This window comes from Centropristis striata, chromosome 10 (assembly GCF_030273125.1).
Source record: "Centropristis striata isolate RG_2023a ecotype Rhode Island chromosome 10, C.striata_1.0, whole genome shotgun sequence".
Classification (NCBI taxonomy): domain Eukaryota; kingdom Metazoa; phylum Chordata; class Actinopteri; order Perciformes; family Serranidae; genus Centropristis; species Centropristis striata.
The window spans coordinates 19,493,835-19,511,200 of NC_081526.1; the positions used below are offsets into that span (position 1 = coordinate 19,493,835).

The 17,366-nt window shown below is 38.3% G+C and overlaps 3 protein-coding genes across 5 annotated transcripts in view; 2 read left to right on the plus strand and 1 right to left on the minus strand.

Annotated features, from left to right (window-relative positions):
- Positions 1-4,935, plus strand: part of ift88 (intraflagellar transport 88 homolog) — a 29,040-nt gene extending 24,105 nt beyond the window's left edge. Inside the window, exons 26-27 of the mRNA XM_059342892.1 lie at positions 3,608-3,715; positions 4,059-4,935. Of these exons, the coding sequence (XP_059198875.1) occupies positions 3,608-3,715; positions 4,059-4,180 (230 nt within the window). The 3' untranslated portion in view covers positions 4,181-4,935. The remainder of the gene's footprint in view (positions 1-3,607; positions 3,716-4,058) is intronic.
- A 341-nt stretch (positions 4,936-5,276) lies between these two features.
- il17d (interleukin 17d) lies at positions 5,277-9,375 on the plus strand. The gene is made up of 2 exons (XM_059343348.1): positions 5,277-6,227; positions 7,547-9,375. The coding sequence occupies exons 1-2, from the start codon at positions 5,920-5,922 to the stop codon at positions 7,866-7,868; spliced, it is 630 nt and encodes a 209-aa protein (XP_059199331.1). The 5' UTR covers positions 5,277-5,919; the 3' UTR covers positions 7,869-9,375.
- Positions 9,376-10,255: 880 nt separating this feature from the next.
- Positions 10,256-16,524, minus strand: eef1akmt1 (EEF1A lysine methyltransferase 1). 3 transcript variants are annotated; one of them, XM_059343347.1, is made up of 6 exons: positions 16,078-16,179; positions 15,687-15,745; positions 14,528-14,707; positions 13,798-13,880; positions 11,505-11,794; positions 10,256-10,708 (listed from the first exon to the last, which is right to left on the minus strand). In XM_059343347.1, exons 3-6 carry the CDS (start codon positions 14,660-14,662, stop codon positions 10,569-10,571), a joined length of 648 nt encoding a protein of 215 aa, XP_059199330.1. In that variant the 5' UTR covers positions 14,663-14,707; positions 15,687-15,745; positions 16,078-16,179; the 3' UTR covers positions 10,256-10,568. The 3 variants fall into 3 exon arrangements, with proteins under 3 accessions (XP_059199330.1, XP_059199328.1, XP_059199329.1); XM_059343345.1 differs by lacking the exons at positions 15,687-15,745; positions 16,078-16,179 and adding an exon at positions 16,226-16,524; XM_059343346.1 differs by having other exon boundaries at positions 15,687-16,189.
- Positions 16,525-17,366: the final 842 nt, after the last annotated feature.

Below are 17,366 nucleotides of genomic sequence, written 5' to 3' on the forward strand. Positions count from 1 at the left end.
CGCTTAGAATGTCTATCAAGAGCGTCTGTAGGTAGCTCTTAGCCAATCAGATCAGTTATACCAGATGACGTAGTAGAGCAACAGAAATGGATGTTTGTTGTGTGTGTGTCTGTGAGAGAGTGTTGCTTGCTGCTTTGCTTCTCCAGTTCTTGCTTTCTGCAAGATTATTTATTTTCACGCTTTATTCCCCCTCATGTCATTCAGCCACACACATCCACTGATTTTATGGGCAACAAACAAGCTGCTGCGGCTCTCTCAGCGGCCCCGCTGTCCCCCGGCTCGGAGCGAGATCACCGGCAGTGACCGACGGTCTCGCCAGCTCGGCGCAACGAGCCGCTGAGACCGCCGGTGCGGCACTAATAGCCCCGCTACCGGTGATCTCGCTACCAGCCGGGGGACAGCGGAGCCGCCGAGAGACCTTTCGCCTTTCAACTTTCGCTCTAAACTATTTAAAACACCATCTACAGCTAAAAAGAGTTTCGCGTCTGCAGCAGCCATGTTGGATCCGGAAAGCTTCCAAGTGACGAGTAGTACGCGTCATCGTCTCACCGTCCCTCCCCGCTCTGTGATTGGATCCCTAAAACAGGGCTAAGAAACTGCTGTTTCCAGACTGGATGGAGGTTCGAAATTAAATTTGAGCGCAGTTGGGCATGTATATAACAGTTTAACCCACCTAATGTAGTTTGGGCCAAAACCAAATTTTTCCAAAAGTGCAAATAAATAATTCCACTCCACACGGTCAAACACTTTCTCTGCGTCTAGAGAGAGGACACATTTCGGAATTATCTCTGAAGGAGAGTACAAAATATCAAATAAACGACCTTTTATAAAGTAAGAAGGTAATTTATTTCATTCATGTTTGAATGACCTGTTTCAATTTAATGGATGAAATTCAAGTTTAAACAGACAACTTTTTACCTGCTCTTATCAGAGCTGACCACAAGAGGGAGAGAGAGGTTCTTCAGTTGGTCCAGTTACCCCTCCGCCTGTAACCGAAGAATGACCGGCCGCGGTCTCTGCTGGTTTGGGTGCCAGTGAGCGGTGGGCTCTGTCAATCTCCGGCAGGGAGGAAAGCATCTCCTTCCCAAAAACCTCACATAGTAGATCAGAAAATAATTCTGTGGGTCGGCCTCCTTCAGTAGTCTCTGCAAGGCCAAGGATGCGTAGGTTTTGCCGTCTCTTCCGTCCTTCCAGATCGATGACTTTAGTCGTTAGCTTGAAGTTGTTTTCACGGAGGCTGGAACAGGCATTTTCCAGCTCACTGACGCACTGGCTCAGATCCTCTGAAACAAGCTCGAGAAAACTTAGACGCTGGCTGTGGTCTTCTACGATGGACCGAACTTGGTTGAATTTCGTTTCCAGCAAGCCGAAAGAGGACTTGAAGTCTGTAGCTTATGCCTCGCGGTGCTGGTCCAGTAGCGCCGAGATAGCCTCCATTGTTAAGCTAGTCTATGAGTCTTTGCAGCTCTTTGAAGCCATTTTAAATAGTTGCGAGTGAAATAGAGTAATTGCCCAAATTATTTAATCACTTTGATTGTGAAATTAATAGTTAGGAGTGAAAAGTTTGAAATGAGCAGGAGCATGTGTGCGTTGTGTCTACTCTATGCAGCTGCCACAGGAACTCCCCTTTTTTTAATCCTTTTAACTTTTGTGTTCTCGTTCTCTCTCTGCAAATAGCTTCCAATAACTATTTTCCAAGTGTTGCTTTCCAAATAAATTTGAGCAGGAAACTACAAAAGCCAGAAGGCTGACTCATTGATATTGATCAACCTATAACAGGAATGTTATGGCCGGTTGTGTTTTGAAGGCACATAAAACAGACCCTTAGCAAACTTAGCAAACCGTTACAGACCATTAAACCTGTCGTCTCATCCCTCTTTTCCGTGTCTCCCAGTTGTGTATTATAAAGCAGAAACGCCACTGTGCCTGTCCAAGAAAAAAAAAAGGGAGAGAAACAGTCATTTTTCCAGCAGAGGTTTCAGTTTGCCAGCAGTTTGTGAGGCCTCGTGTGAGATGTTTGGGGCTGTGTAGGAAGGTAGAATATAGGGCCTCCTTCTCCTTCCTGTTTTTCAGCTTTCTGCGGTGCTGTCGTAAGTCTCCAAGGCTACCTGGCAGCCAGATGTGAGCTGCTGCTGACTGTAATCGTGTTTCTGTCAGCCTGTCATCAGAGCCTGCAGCACAGACACATATTCCCCAACATATATATCATCACATCCAGGCTGCATGATTTGGAAAAAATATCTAACTGCGATTATTTTGGCTAATATTGCATATTGTGATACCAAAAAAGTTGGGACATTGTCTGAGACAGAAAGTGATAGTTTGCTAATCCTTTGTGAACTGTACAAAAACAGTATGTTTAACCTCTTAAGTTGGACCAAATAACGTGTTATTTAATGTAGTCTGATGCATTCTTTTTTATTTACATCCTACATTTTATTTAGCTTAACGAGTAGGTCGGATGTCCTGCTGTTTTTCAGCTTTGTGATGATGCATTTTCTAGCTGATTCATGAGTGTTTTAAAGAGTTTATTTAGCTTAAGAAGTAGAAGAATTTTCATCCTTCATTTAATCACAAACATTTAAAATCAAAACATCTGGAAATGCATGGTTTTCACTGGATATTTGCATAAAAGTTGGATAAAATTACTCAAAATACTCAAATTTGTACTTGTAAATGTACCTAGTTACCTTTCACTACTGACTTTGGGGCCAGTGATTCCTAATCATCACTCACTTAAGTAGCTCACGTAATTTTAAGAATTATTTATTATGATTGTTTCATGAGGAAAACAGACACTTAAATAGGCTGATGTGAGGCTGATCTGCTGCATATTTCTTGTTTTGAAATACCAATAAACAACCAGCTACAATAAACAAACTGCACAGAACACACTCTCCACCAAAGCTGAATGAAACTTATTATGAAACTAATTAACAAGCAAGCAAAGAAATCGACATACTGCTGTCAATAAAAGTACAGGTTGAAACATTTGGACTCCAAGTGGTAGCAGTGGAATAAAACCAAACCTACTTGAGAAGACATTTTTCAAATTATTATTGTACCAATATTGACTTTTATTTATTTATCTCATTTATCTCAAACGAATATCTAAGATTAACACATTTGGAACGTGATGTGTGGTTCTGTGGGGCTAAAAAAATGTTAAGAACTACTGTTCTACACACAACTACACACATTTCATAACTTACTGCCTCCCTCTCACGTCTCCACCATGTTGACTTTACAGAATGTGAGAAAAACTCTCCCCTGCTGAGAGAGCAAAGAGTCATGTAAGTTTCTCACGCCATATGTGTCAGCTGTTACCTGATAAATTGCTATTTCATTTTGGGGAGGAATAGTCTTCTGCTGAAATAAGAAATGAGGGTATTAAAAACTGAAACATATTCACACACACGCAGGCTACACTCACGCACACAGACCCTGAAAAACACAAACTGCTCCAGCTTTGAGGAACATTTCAAACAACTTTATAACTTTGTCAGAATTGGCAAATATGCTCAATTATGACTATTTTTAGTGTCATTCATAATCAGAATAAATTGTTCTGAGTGTGTGTTTGTGTCTGTGTGTGTGTTTTGAGCAGACAGTGGCCACAGCAGCAACAGCACTAAAGGGGAGCGGCTGAGCGCCAAGATGAGGTCACTTCCTGGCTCCAATGAGCCCTACGAGACCAGCAGCCCAAAAGAAATAGGTAAGGAAACTTTCTTTTCTTATCCAATCAGTTACATAACACCAGCTATTTCACTTATTCTTTCTTTATCTTGAAACCCTTTGTTTACTTTATTCAAGTTTAGACAACGGAATAATACACAACCACATATTCCTCTATATTTCATCTTTCTGTTAGTCGATAATTAATTTCTTTATTGGAGGACAGTACTTTGTGTTTTCCGCTTCAGCACCACAGACAGTTGGGGTTTAAAAGCTCTCGAAAGCATGCACTTGCTTTGTGAAACAAATATAGAAAGGTCTGTAGAAATGCACCCTAATTTCTCAGGACATTTATTTAAAACCTTTGTGCCTCTTGTGTGCAGATGCATCCTACGTGGACCCACTTGGGCCTCAAGTTGAGAGACCAAAGACGGGAGCAAAGAAGCGCGTAGAGGACGACGATTTTGCAGATGAGGAGCTGGGAGACGACCTGCTACCGGAGTAGCTGCCTCCACCTACCTCTCAGCTCTACAGAGGAAAAAAAAACATTATAGGAGAAAGAAATTATTTTTCAATTTCATGTGCATCTTGTACTCTTGTTACTTCTGAGTCTAGAAGTGAGATGTCTTCACTTCCAACTGACCTTCATCTGAGTAACTTTGCTTCAAGAAAAGTTATAGTAAATAGTTATTCATATAAAGGAGGAATAGCTGTATGTATGGACTGAATGCACACACGTCTAGCAGTCTGGACAGTTTTGTTTTGGCTCTCAACTGCAACATGATTTGAGAAGGTTGAAAAAAATAACAATGAGTTTAAAGTGTTGATGTTTAACTTCATCTGGTATGAATGTAAACACGTTCAAACTCAAGTGTATAGAAATTATAGACCTTTTTGGACAAACTGTTCCTCCCAGGAGTAAACAAGTTATTTACTGTTAACACAGTGTCTAAACACCCTAAAAGATGTTTGCCTTTTAACCTCAGTAATTCTTTTCATTTTGAGCTGGAGCCAAAACAATGAAAAACATCTAGCTGTTGTAATTTTTGAGTGCAATGTATATTTCCATATGTGTGTGTGAGCCTGGGAACCTTCTGGAAAATCCATCAAATTTATATAATCCGTCCATTTCAGTTTACTTTTTACACTGTGTACTTATTCCACAAATGTCTATTTGTATTATAATATTTATTTTATCTTGTTTTATTAATGTTCATTTATATAAATAAAAGAGAAAATGTTTTATCTATTTATGAAAAAGTTTATTTGTCTCATTCTGAGTACAGATCAAACAACCAATATAGTCTGGGAGTTTTTTTTGTATAGAAAGCTGAAGTTTTCCCTGACAAGCAGCAGATTTAGTGCAGGGTAAAGTGCATTGAATTAAGCTGTAACGGGCTTTTTATATGCATAATATAATTTAAAGCTTTGGCCTCACGTGTTCATGACATAATCCTACAAAGTGACAGGGAGGAATGGTGGCTTTGAAGTGGAAAAAAAGAAAGAAAATGTGTATCTATTTGTGTTTTGACCTTGTTTCTTTGCAAAACCAGAGCAGACACAAGTGATTAAGACTTTTCTGGATCCAGTTTATCTTTAAGTGAAGTAGACTCTGGTGTGAAGCCAAGATCCAGGAGCAGCAGCAGCAGCTCTCAGCCAACACTGTCTGGACTTCTCACTCCTGTTAGGAGCAGCTCTCATGCACGCTCCTTTATCGCGAAGCTGGTTGTTTAATGCGGGTCTCTCTCTGTCGTTGCTTCAGTTTGATTTATACTCGCTCTGACAGGCGGATCACACTGTCCCTGTTTGGATTTTACGCACACAACGGTGCAGAAAAGCAGCAGGAAAATACTCTTGGTGGCATTTTTTCTCGTCGAAGTCAGCAGGTGTGAAACTTTCAACTCGGTAATTATTTCTAATTTTTGAGGCAATCATTACACCTGTCGACGCTGTGGACGTGTTGCGCCAACATGTTTCCGCAGTTCCCTTGGCGGCGCGCCTGTGCCTCCGTCTCCAAGCCAGGACTGTGGACTTTTTGCCTGCCGCGTACTCCAAACATTTCGGAAAAGTGACCTGTTGACTGCAAAAGCTGCGTTGCCAACGGCGGCCAACTGATCATTTTGCTTTTAATCATCTAAGAAAGGCTGTGCCTGTGATAAAATAAACTTTTTTAGTGGATATACGCGTTTTGGCACAACACCGTACAGAGAAGTGAGCAGTGATAGGGAAAGCCATCCAATTGAGATGCCGCGTCGGATCCGCGTCCTGCTGCCGCACCTGGCCGTGCTGCTGATGCTGCTGGTAGGCCAGGCGGCCGGAGCGGTTCGAATACGAAAGAAGGCCACCAGGACCCGGTCCTGCCTGGACCTGCCGGAGGAGATCCTGGAGCAGATGTTCGGGCGTCTCTCGGTGGGAGTGATGAGCGCCTTCCACCATGCCCTGCAGCTGGAACCGCAGGACAAACTCAACCTGACGTGCCCGACAGCCGCGCGGTCCGACAGCAAGACCCGCCTCCCGGTCAACCTGCTCAGCATCTCCCCCTGGGCCTACAGGTGAGAGCAGGTGCACCATAAAAACTGAATATTATGTATGCTATTGTTTAAAATCGCAATTTGCGACTATTATAAAAATCACGTTGCATTCATTGATTTGCATTAAAAAAACGAATTTTATTCAAACACGAAACACCAACATCAGTGTTTTATTACTGAAATGGAAAAACAATAATTCGTATGTATAAGTATGTTGCAGTTTATATTACGAACAATAACAAAGCATGAATCATGATATTAAGTCATGTCTTGTTCAGCTGTGGATGCAGGTATGGTTGTATCATCATTACTATAACCATATTATTACCGGTGTTTATTTCTTCGTGTGCATATTTGAACTTTCACTGTCAGTAAAATTCAGCACTGTGCCAGTAATTCTAACACTTTCAGATCTCTTTGAAAAGCCTCCTGATCAGATCACTTTATGAATCACAAACCTATACATAAAAATATCTTGTAACCCCAAACGGTGCCTGAAAAATACTAACAACTGGAATTTTGCTTTGTAGATTGGGTGGGGGTAGGTTTTTAGCAAATTGTATGTTTTAGTGCATGTTTAATGGTTTCTCTCTCAAAACAAGTACATTATAGACACTGGAAATATTTAGAGTTGCTTGTATCACCAGCACAGCCTATCTTAATTTTTTACAAAAGATTCAAAAGAAACATCACAGATCATCTACAAAACCTTTGCATTAAACAGAAGATAATATTGCAGTACTTTTAAACTTACTACTTATTACAGTTGTACTAAAATATCCATGTAATGTTAGAGCAAGTGTGTTTTTTACCAGACACTAACTAGACACTAACTTGTATTATCATATTTGGATATGGGAAACATATGAATGTAACTCATGTCCCTTTACTCAAGGAAGAACAGTGAGCAAAAAGTACAGTTTGTTTGTTTTCCTCGTTATTGCAGCAGCAGAAAACGAGAAAATGTTGTATTCATGGAATTAATGTCCTAATTTTAGAGGAAAAACACTATGTGACGGCTGAAGGCAGATGAGTTTAACAAAAAGAGAAAATCTAACAATACAATAATAGTGGTCCTTTTGTTTTTTTGACAACTATTTTTAGTAGTTGAAGTGGGACAGGATTACAAATATATTGTCAATGACAATTAATAACAATTATTATTTTCTAAAGTAAAAGGGTAAACTGACAACAATTTGCATGTAGTTGACATGTCAGAGGTTTGATTGGTAGTTTGGACGAATCGTTGACGGTAAATGGTTTCAATACCTTGGCTTTACATTTGCAGCAAAAGGCAGCTTAGAGAATAAACTCTTGATTCTGTTGAATTATATTTTTAGGATCTCGTACGACCCGTCCAGATACCCACGCTACATCCCTGAGGCGTACTGCCTGTGTAAAGGCTGTCTGATCGGGCCGTACGGTGCAGAGAGCGACCTCTACCGCAGCACTCCGGTCTACGCCCCCTCCGTTATCCTGAAGAGAGCAGGCTCCTGCATTGGCGGCCGCCACTCGTACAACGAGGTCTACGTCTCAATCGCTGTGGGATGCACCTGTGTGCCGCTGCTGGAGAAGGAAAGGGACGTCCAGAACAGCAACCAGAGCGTGGAGAGAGCGGAGCCCAAAGCCCGACAGCTCGTCTCTGCAGGGAAGAGAGTCTAAAGGACTGTGGCGCTTCAGATCAGTTTCTCTCTAGACACTTTACACAAAATTTGAGGGATCATATCTGCAAAATTTGGAAGATAAACATTTCAGTACAAAGCTCCTGAAAATCTGTGATCATATTTGCGAACAATTTTTCACCAGGATGCACATTTTTATTTTATTTTATTTTATTTTTTACATTTTTTTCTTAAATAAGGCTTTTTATTTGGCCCACTTTCATTTTTGGCTTTAATTTGACGCCCTTTGGACCCAAATCTGATGACGTCTTTACTACAGTTGTGCAAGGATACAATTTTTTTCATCAGGAAGCACATGAAGAATGAACTTGGGTTTTTGGGGGGTAAATTTTGCTCTTAAATAATACTTTTTATTTAGCCAGTTTTAATTCCTGGCTTTAATTTGCCTGTTTTGCTTATTGCATGAGCAGGACTGGAGGTATTAAGCCTAAAAATCAAGAGTCAACTCTAAAGTTTGCTTTGGCATTTGAAGAGTTGGTTCAGCCAAAATACAGAAGACACATTTCACGTATATCTTGTATGTAGTCATGCAGAAAGTTTGTTTTTATTTGCTTGTATTTTGAGAAATCAAGGGCAGAAATCAGAGCTGGATACCTCAAAACCTGCACAAATAAAACCAAACTATCTGCATGTGTAGATATCACAGGGTCCATACAACTTTGAGTATATTCAAACCCATTCAAGGAACAAAACCCCAACATTTCCAGGCTCTTAAAGGATTTTATTATTATATTTAAATGATTACTATAAATGTAGTTGGAGAAAAAAAGTTCACAGAATAACCCCAGCAATGGTTGTAAGTTGTCCCTTTGTTCATTATTACCAACTCTTCATATTAACTTTGTATGTTTTTGATCTAGATTAAGGAATGGTTGCTAATTTTGAGAGTATTCAACAAAGCAATAATTAGCTATGAATTAATGCAAGAAAATGACTATCTGTTCAAACAACAACACAGATCAAATAAACTAAATTATGTTGAAATTAAGCATTTTACAAAAGATTTTGTATAAACCCTGTACCACTAGAAATAAACAAGAATGTGTTTATTTGTCTGGACCAAAGCATTGAAAATCTGAAGCAATCATGTAATGACCAAAATAATAAAGTGCCTTTTTATTAATCAATAACCTGATCAATGCTGCCACCTACTGGTATTAAAACAACTACAGTTCTGCTTTTTTTCTGATTCTCTGACCACCAGGACAAACGAGACTACAATCGTGTTATTTTGACAGAATTTAATAATAACTTGTAATCAAAACAACAAATATTGCACATGACTGCATTTGTAGGGGCGTCCCGGTGGCTCACACTGGTAGATCGCTTGCCATGTAGGCTGAGGCCTTGCTGCGGCGGAGCCGGGTTCGAATCCGGCCTGAGCTCCCTTTGCTCCCTTTTAACAGGGTAAGAAAATAAACATGTCTACTACAAAGACTATTATCTTTCCTTTTTTCTTGATTTCTTTCTGCTGTTCACTTTGGGTGTCAATTAGGGGAGCGGTTTAAAGACCAGTTTAACTTATTTTATTTCTCAAGGGATTTTAAGTTATATATTGCATGGAAGGAGAGAGAAAATGTGTCACCACTAACACACTGCATCTTGTGCTGATTCACATCATGTCTTGAACTGCTCATCCAGAGTGCTTCAGCTTCAGACGAGACATTTTCACTTCAAGGGGCACAGTAAATGATAATCCATAACTTGTAGTCTTTTTTTGGTAGCATATCCCATACAAACAACCACATTTCCCATAATGCAACTTGACAGCTTTTTGTTTGTTGGAGGATGTTATATATACACACGTTTACATACAGACATACTTTATACTACAAATTTGTAGTATTCAAAAACAAAGCTGAGATTATCCTGTTGACACCACTGACATCATCAGGGTTATTTATCTAGAGCTTGACAGAAGACACAACAGTTTGCAGAGTGTTAGCTCGTTAGCTGTTTGACTGGCTGAGTGGTTCTGCACACGATGGCAAAACTGATCTTGATGGGTAGGGGGCACTGTCACACATGAGCAAAATTAATATTGGCAAACATGTGCCTTATTATTATTATTATTTGAAGGAGCAAATAAAACCTCGGCCTTTGTTGGGAAAGCAAACTTGCAGAATCCTATTGGTGAAGTACAGCTTTGGCAAAGTTGTTTGGTCAATCATACATTCCAACAGCCTGCAAACTGGTTTCTGTATGTCACTCTCCTGCATGTGACTGTGCCCTTAAACTGGTGGATTTCATCTGTAATTGACTGATTGATATGAAATAATCAGATCATTACAGGTCTGTAAAACATGTTCATCATAATTTCCATTAGAGACAAAGTCTACTTGTCTGATCAAAAGTCCAAAACCCAAATATATTCAATTAGAAATTTAATGAAACACATTGGAGAAGCGGAAACCACTATATTTAGTATTTGCTTTTTTACCAACTGAATCGATTAACCAAAATTTAAGTAAATTCATTCAGTTTCATTAATTGTTTTCATATAAAATCCAGCAAGTTACCAAATATTTGTTCATCAACAAGCTGTCTCTGAGTCTTGAGACTTGTTTTTTCGCAAGCCAAAGTTCGCTTGTAGTAGTAACTTGATGGTTCCTTTGTTCCTCATCAGTACAGAACCGCTGCTGCTGGTGAATGTCTGTGTCTTTCTGCTCTCAGTAGAGGTTCAGCAGGTCGAGCACAGCAGACGAGACGGATAGTTCACAAAACAGCGGAACTCATTGGACAAGTTTCTGTTGTGTTTCGGCAGGAAGCTGCACATTTTTACATCCAGAAGTTCTTTAGCGTGTTTGTCCATGATTGCTCCTGCAGGAGAAATGGGACAGAACATCTGATGTCAAAAATACAAAACAAAACAAAAAAAGACAAGACCAAACAGGAAGTACTAGAGCCCATCTGTAGCAAAACTTTGGTATATTAGCCTCTGAATATTATCTTACAGCAACTATTTTTCAGTAACACTTTTTGTTCACTTATAAATTAGTCTTTCATAAAATGGCGTTTTTAATATATTTTTGGACATGTTATAATATGGTGGTTTACTTATATTTTTGGACAGACTGTACTATTACCATGATCAATATGCTACCTTAGAGCATTTTCTGGCAGTTTTTTGGGACAAAATTCCCTTTCACCATTTACTGACTTTCTGATTATACATTTGGTAAATTATACTATTACCATACTCAGCATGCTTTTCTAGATTTTTGGACAAACTTCATTGAGACCATTTTTAAAAACAAAATGTCGACCATCTATACTATGACTATATATATTTGAACAAACTACTATTACCATGGTCAATATGCTATTCTTTGATATTTTTGGACAAACTTCATTCTGATCGTTTTTTGACATACTATGTACTATGGCATTTTTATTTGTACTACTAAAAAAACTGCCAAAAAAGCATTTTTTGGGGGCAGTTTTAGACAAACTTCACTTCCATTTAACTTTTCTTTTCTTCCATTTTTCAACACACCATTTTTAAAAAAATTGTGCGTTTTTTGGGGAGTTTAAGACAAACTTCACTATGACCTTTTTTTTCATTTTTGGAAATATGACCATTAACATATGACCATTAACAACATGGTTCTCTCACCTGTACACAGCAGCACTTTGCCTTTGCTCAGGTACTTGACAGTTTCGGCCACTTTGCTCAGACACTCCTCGGACAGGTACGGTGGGTCTGCGAGGACGATGTCGAAGCTCTGAGGAGACACGTTGGCCGCGAGAGACAGCGGCTCGTTGTAGTCGTAGAAGATGAAGTCGTCGCCGTAGGAGGCGAATCGGTGGTCGTACTCCAACACGATGGCGGACACCCGGTCTGAGCCTTCCACCACGCCCTGCTTCAGCTTCTGGTACACACTGGGCGCGCTCACACAAGCTATCCTGCAGGGAGAAGGAACATGACAACATTATTACTCTGCAAGAAGCATGTTGGAGATGAAGCTTAAATTTCTGTTTGTGGTTTGTTCCTCTTTCCATGTTCCTGACTTACTCGGTACAAAATCAGAGTACTTGTACTTTACTTGAGTATCTTTCTATTCTATACACCTTAATATTTCTACTCCACTACATCTCAGAGGTAAATATTGTACTTTTTAATCCTCCACATTTGTCACCAGATATCATAGTAAAACACTGACCATTTTACTGCACAATGTAAAACTTTTATACTTTGTGGTGATAATACTTTACCATACTTTTTACTTAAGTTTTGAAAGCAGGAACAAGTGAAAGCACTTGTAGTGGAGAATTCTGCCCTACAAAGCCAAAAACAATAACTTCCCAGAGTGCAGACCTGAGAAGAATGACTTCTTGTTGAATGATTTCTTGTCCAGCCAAAATAGTTCCAGGCAGATCATTGGATACATGGCAGTTTTATAGCTTTACATTAGATTATTCTTTGTACATATTAATCCTGACCTTTGACCCTGATTTGGCAGTTACTGCATTTTGCCATTGTATGACCTACCAAAAATTGTAGTGTCATACCAAAGCAAAAGGCAATTACTTCCATTTTATCTTGTCACTTTAGTTTGGATCATGATCAAAAGTAGTATAATGACAGATGATAGAAATCCTTGTTCTGATGATATACCATGATAATTCACCTTTTACTGTTACATTATTAACATGTTCTTGCAATGTTCTAAATATTATATTCATGGATGTTTCTGAGTGAATAGCAAAATAAGTACTTAAATGCCGAAAAGTGACACTAAATTATATAAATAAAAATGTCCGATATATTGCAAATGAGTAAACAGTTGAATATTTTATTTCAATAAACACTGGCATATAAAAAGATAACACAAATAACAAATCATGTCCAAATATATATACATCATAGTGCATAGTTTCCATATGTGTGTTGAACAATGGCATTTTAAATCTTTTCCACCCTTTTTGGGATACCAAAATTGGTATAAATAAAGTATAAGATTTTAGTGAAAATCACTTTCTAGTTTCATAGTTCACCTTATGGCCTAAAAGGTTCTGAATACTTCTCACCATCCATCTACAGAAGAAGTCAAAACTGGAAAACTGGATTATTGTGATTGTTTCTTCCAGGAAAAAGTTTGTTTTCTTCGTTTGTTTGGACTTTAACATTAGGCAGTAATGCTTAAACCCTGTGATAAAATGTACCTGCATATGTATTTCTGGTGTCTTGTGGAATTAAGATACTACACCTTTTTTCAATGGCAATAAACAAGTACTTTTAAACCATTTTTAAGCTGCTGGAAAGAGAGGTGGCTGGTTGCTCATAGATCAATCAAGTGTCGGGTGCTCTTGAAAAAAGCAGGAAAAGAAGCAGGAGAAACAGGAAGGCTTCCAGACGCTCCACAGCCATGAAAACAGTCAATACCAACGATGAAGGATACAAAAAAATGCCCTTAGCTGTCGGTCTTTGTCAGGGCACCAAGCAAACAGGAATCCTGAAGAAGACCTAAAGCGGTTTAAACATGTTGGCCCTTTTATGATGTTTTTTCTTTTTTTTTTAAATGGCCTGGCCACAAAAAGGCTTTTTATTGCATCCTTCCTTGTTGATATTAGCTTTTATTATTACTGGAGCCTGGAAGCTCTTCTGTTTGTCTTCTCTTCTGTTTTTCAAAGCTTATCCAGCACTTTACCGCTGAGTTAATTAAATATTTATATACGTTACATACAGCACATACTCAAAAAGTGTTTTTTAAGGATTTGCAGCACTCATGTGAACCCTGATTAAAAAAATATATGCATAAAAAACTGTTTTTTGTTTTTTTTCAGGCCGTAGTAATTAACAAGGAGCAAAAAGCAAAAATTGTCCTATTTCCTGATATTGTAATCTAGTAACCCTTAATTGAGAACACATAAAGAACCAATCAAAAAAGTTTGTGTGTAGTTTTTACCTGCCTCCCTCTCCAGCTTCACGTACAACCTCCTCTGCTAACTGAGTCGCCGTCTCGTCACTGTACCAGAACTGACTCATCCGCTGCAGAAAATTACAGTCAATTACTTAATAAATATTTCAATTAACTTCAGTGTTGCATTCACAAACAACATTTTTACTTTAGTTTGCTAATGCCAAGCTGAAATAAACATATAAAAGTAGCATTCACACTTAAACCAATGGTGGATCATTAATCTGATGCCATTCATGATATTTTAAAGTTAAAAACAAGTTTATTTTATGAATACATCCCTTGTGAGTAAATCTGTTTATTTCAACTATTTCTAAGTAACTTTATTAAGGGTTATAATAGTAGCCTACACAGTCAGACATTTTTTTTCTTAATAAATATGCCAATTCAATGTCAAAGAAATGACATTACATGCATGATGAAAGGCTGTAATCAATAATCTAAATGGTTGGTGATTAGATTTCTGTTAGTCAAATCATTTGTGAAACAATCAGTTGATTAATTAAATTGAATTTTAAAAGATGTTACTTATTAATCTCTCACTGATTATCTAAGTTAAATTAAAGCCAAAAAGTTGAAGTTGAAAATGTGAACAAGGTTTCTCTAACTTCAGTAAGTCAGTTTCTCTTTACAAACCTTGGGGAAAAAGCACATTTTCAATGAGATACACGTGTTTTCAAGGATTTCCAGCACCCGTAGGAACCTTCAGTGAACTCACCCAGTCCTCCTCCACTGCTCCCACAGCGAACTGGTCTGACGGTTTGCTCTGAGCCTCGGTCTCATTGTAAAACTCCTGCAGGGCGGCCAGGGTGTGAGCGGACAGTGCCGGGACGTCGTCGTCACTGTCACTCATGGCTGACAAAGCAGAGGAACAGCTGACGTGAAAGGATCCAAAAGCCTGAAAATAGGAACTGAGCTGGTGGGTGACTTCATAAAAGACAGATAATTATCAGAATCAATAAGCGATGACATGGAATGTTTATTTAAAAAAATGAGTACAAAATAAATTATTGATTTAGTTTTATACTTTTTTTCTTAACATTTGAGTTTCAGTTTAGTGCATTGAAAAATGTACTTTTCATGTGTTTTTGCATTCATTCACCACATGAAAATGTATATCAATAAAGATGTACAAATTAGATATACTCAAGTAAAGTACAAGAACTATATTTAGTACATTAGAGTTTCATTTCACCACTGGATGTAGTAGATAGTTGACATTACCCCCCAAAAATGTCTCGAGTTGGGAGTGCTATATTTACCTCTGAGAAGTGCATGGCGTATATAGTTGCATAAAATCTAAATAGTGATGTTAGTACTCAGTGTACAGTACATTATATTACTGTATTTCTGGACATTCCCACCACACATATAACAAGTGGAAGATAACTGTCAGAGTAACAAAAGCCCCGCACAAAAGTTCATATTGAATTATGTTAAATGTAACTAACACATAAAGATGACTTGCCTGCCCATTTACACACATTGTTAAAATATAAAACAACCTAAATCTGGGTGCTCTTGGAAAAGCAGGAAAAATGCAGGAGAAACAGGAAGGCGTCCACAGCCGTGAAAACAGTCAATACCAATGAGGTAGGACACAAAAAAACGCCTTTAGCTGTAGGTCTTTGTCAGGGCATCAAACTAACAGGAATCCGGAAGAAGACTTCGAAACATGTTGACTCTCTTATGATTAAAAAAAGACAGATTTGGCCACAAGAATAAAGGCTTTTTATTGCAACCTTTATTGGTATATTGACTTTTTTTCACTGCTTTGGAGCCTGGAAGTTCTTCTATTTGTGCATTTCCAAGCTTTTTCAGCACCTTGCCACTGGTGAATTAAATATTTGTATACAGTACATACAGCATATACTCACTTTAAATGAGATGTTGTTGTGCTATATACAGCAACAACAAAAAGTTTTGTGGCAGCATTCTACAGAAGAGTGACAAATTAAAACGACACATTTCTTGTGTACTTTACACATTAAGAGGACATCACTGCCCATTTACAAACATGTTTCAAACATAAAGCAACCTAAATCAGCCCCACATTTAGCAGCTGCAACATTAAAGTAAACACATAAATGCATCAATAAGTATCATACTATACAATATATAGATTCTGTATAATGATTAATTTTACTTTTGGTACGTTTTAATCCATGCACTTTTACTTGAATGCATGACTTTAACTTGTAACAGGGTAGTTCTACACGGTGGTACAGCTACTTTTCCTGAGGTAGATGATCTAAGATCCTTTCACACCTGCTGATGAATGAATGACAACAATGACTGTGGTCTGTTTTTCTGTCAATAAGCTGCCAATTAAATAGTTTTAACTTCCCTAATGTATCCATTTGTTATCGCGCACAAATGGCAGACAATTGCAAATGTAGTACAGAAGTAAACATACCTAATCAGAGGGAGAAGCCTGCTGTTGTCAACACGTGAAAAGTATGGAAGAGAAGAGTCGCAAGACAATGACGTAGATTCAATAACTACGGATACTGAAGAGGGTCAAAAATACTACGTTTCGCCAACTAACAAAGTGGTTTACTTATATAATTTCAACCAGCCGATAAACAGACAACATGAACATTTTCCATCTGTAAGAAAAACTCTTCAGATTTATCAGTGGAAGTAGATTAAACCTAAATTTGACCTTAAATTGACTAATGTAGGGGTTTGGTTAATAAAGGCACATACATTACATAGGCCTACGTTAACCATCAATCATCACAAAATTAAACATCGGAAGCAAATGAAACAGTAAAACAAAAAATAATAATCCGCAAATAGATTTACTATGTATCAATGACATCTTTATTAATGCTAATAATGTATTTTTGCATCTCCTGCACCATCTAAAAGGAGAAGTGTATATTCCAGTGCAGTCATTTTTTAACCGTATTGGTCTAACTTACCACCTCTTCATCGATTCCCAAGGTATTATCAACACTGTTCGTTATATAAAGATTATGTAGTATCTTTTATGTTACTTGTAATATAAGTGTTCTGTTTTACTAAAGAAGCCACAGTATGACCTTTTGTTCAGAACAGAACTGTAATAACTGGTTCAAACCAGAATAATGAAATGTAAAGATCTGGGAGTTGTCAGACAGTAGAGGCGTTGGAATTTGAATATAAACAAAAAAAACCCTCTTAGTATTATTATGCCAGAGAAGTAGACGTTTTAAAATCTCCAATTATTGTTCTTTTTCGCTCATTTTTTTCGGCCGTCATTCACTTCTATGCAAAATTTTGCGCAGTTTTCCCGCAACTTTCGTATTCCGTAGAGAAAAGTAATAGCACACCTATCCAAAACCGCACGTTTTGATATATAATTTGTCCTCGTGTCCTAGACTAGCGGGACGAAATTGTGTCCGGAAGAGGAAGAAGAAAAAATCCACAGTATAACAATAGTACAATGGGCCCCAACCATAGACTATGTCTATGGCCCCTACAGCTATTGATGTAGAGGCCAGTGCTAGGTGCGATTGCCCCGTGGCCCTAATAAGTGTAGGTTGTATCCAGACAGCTGCAGTGGGAGACAC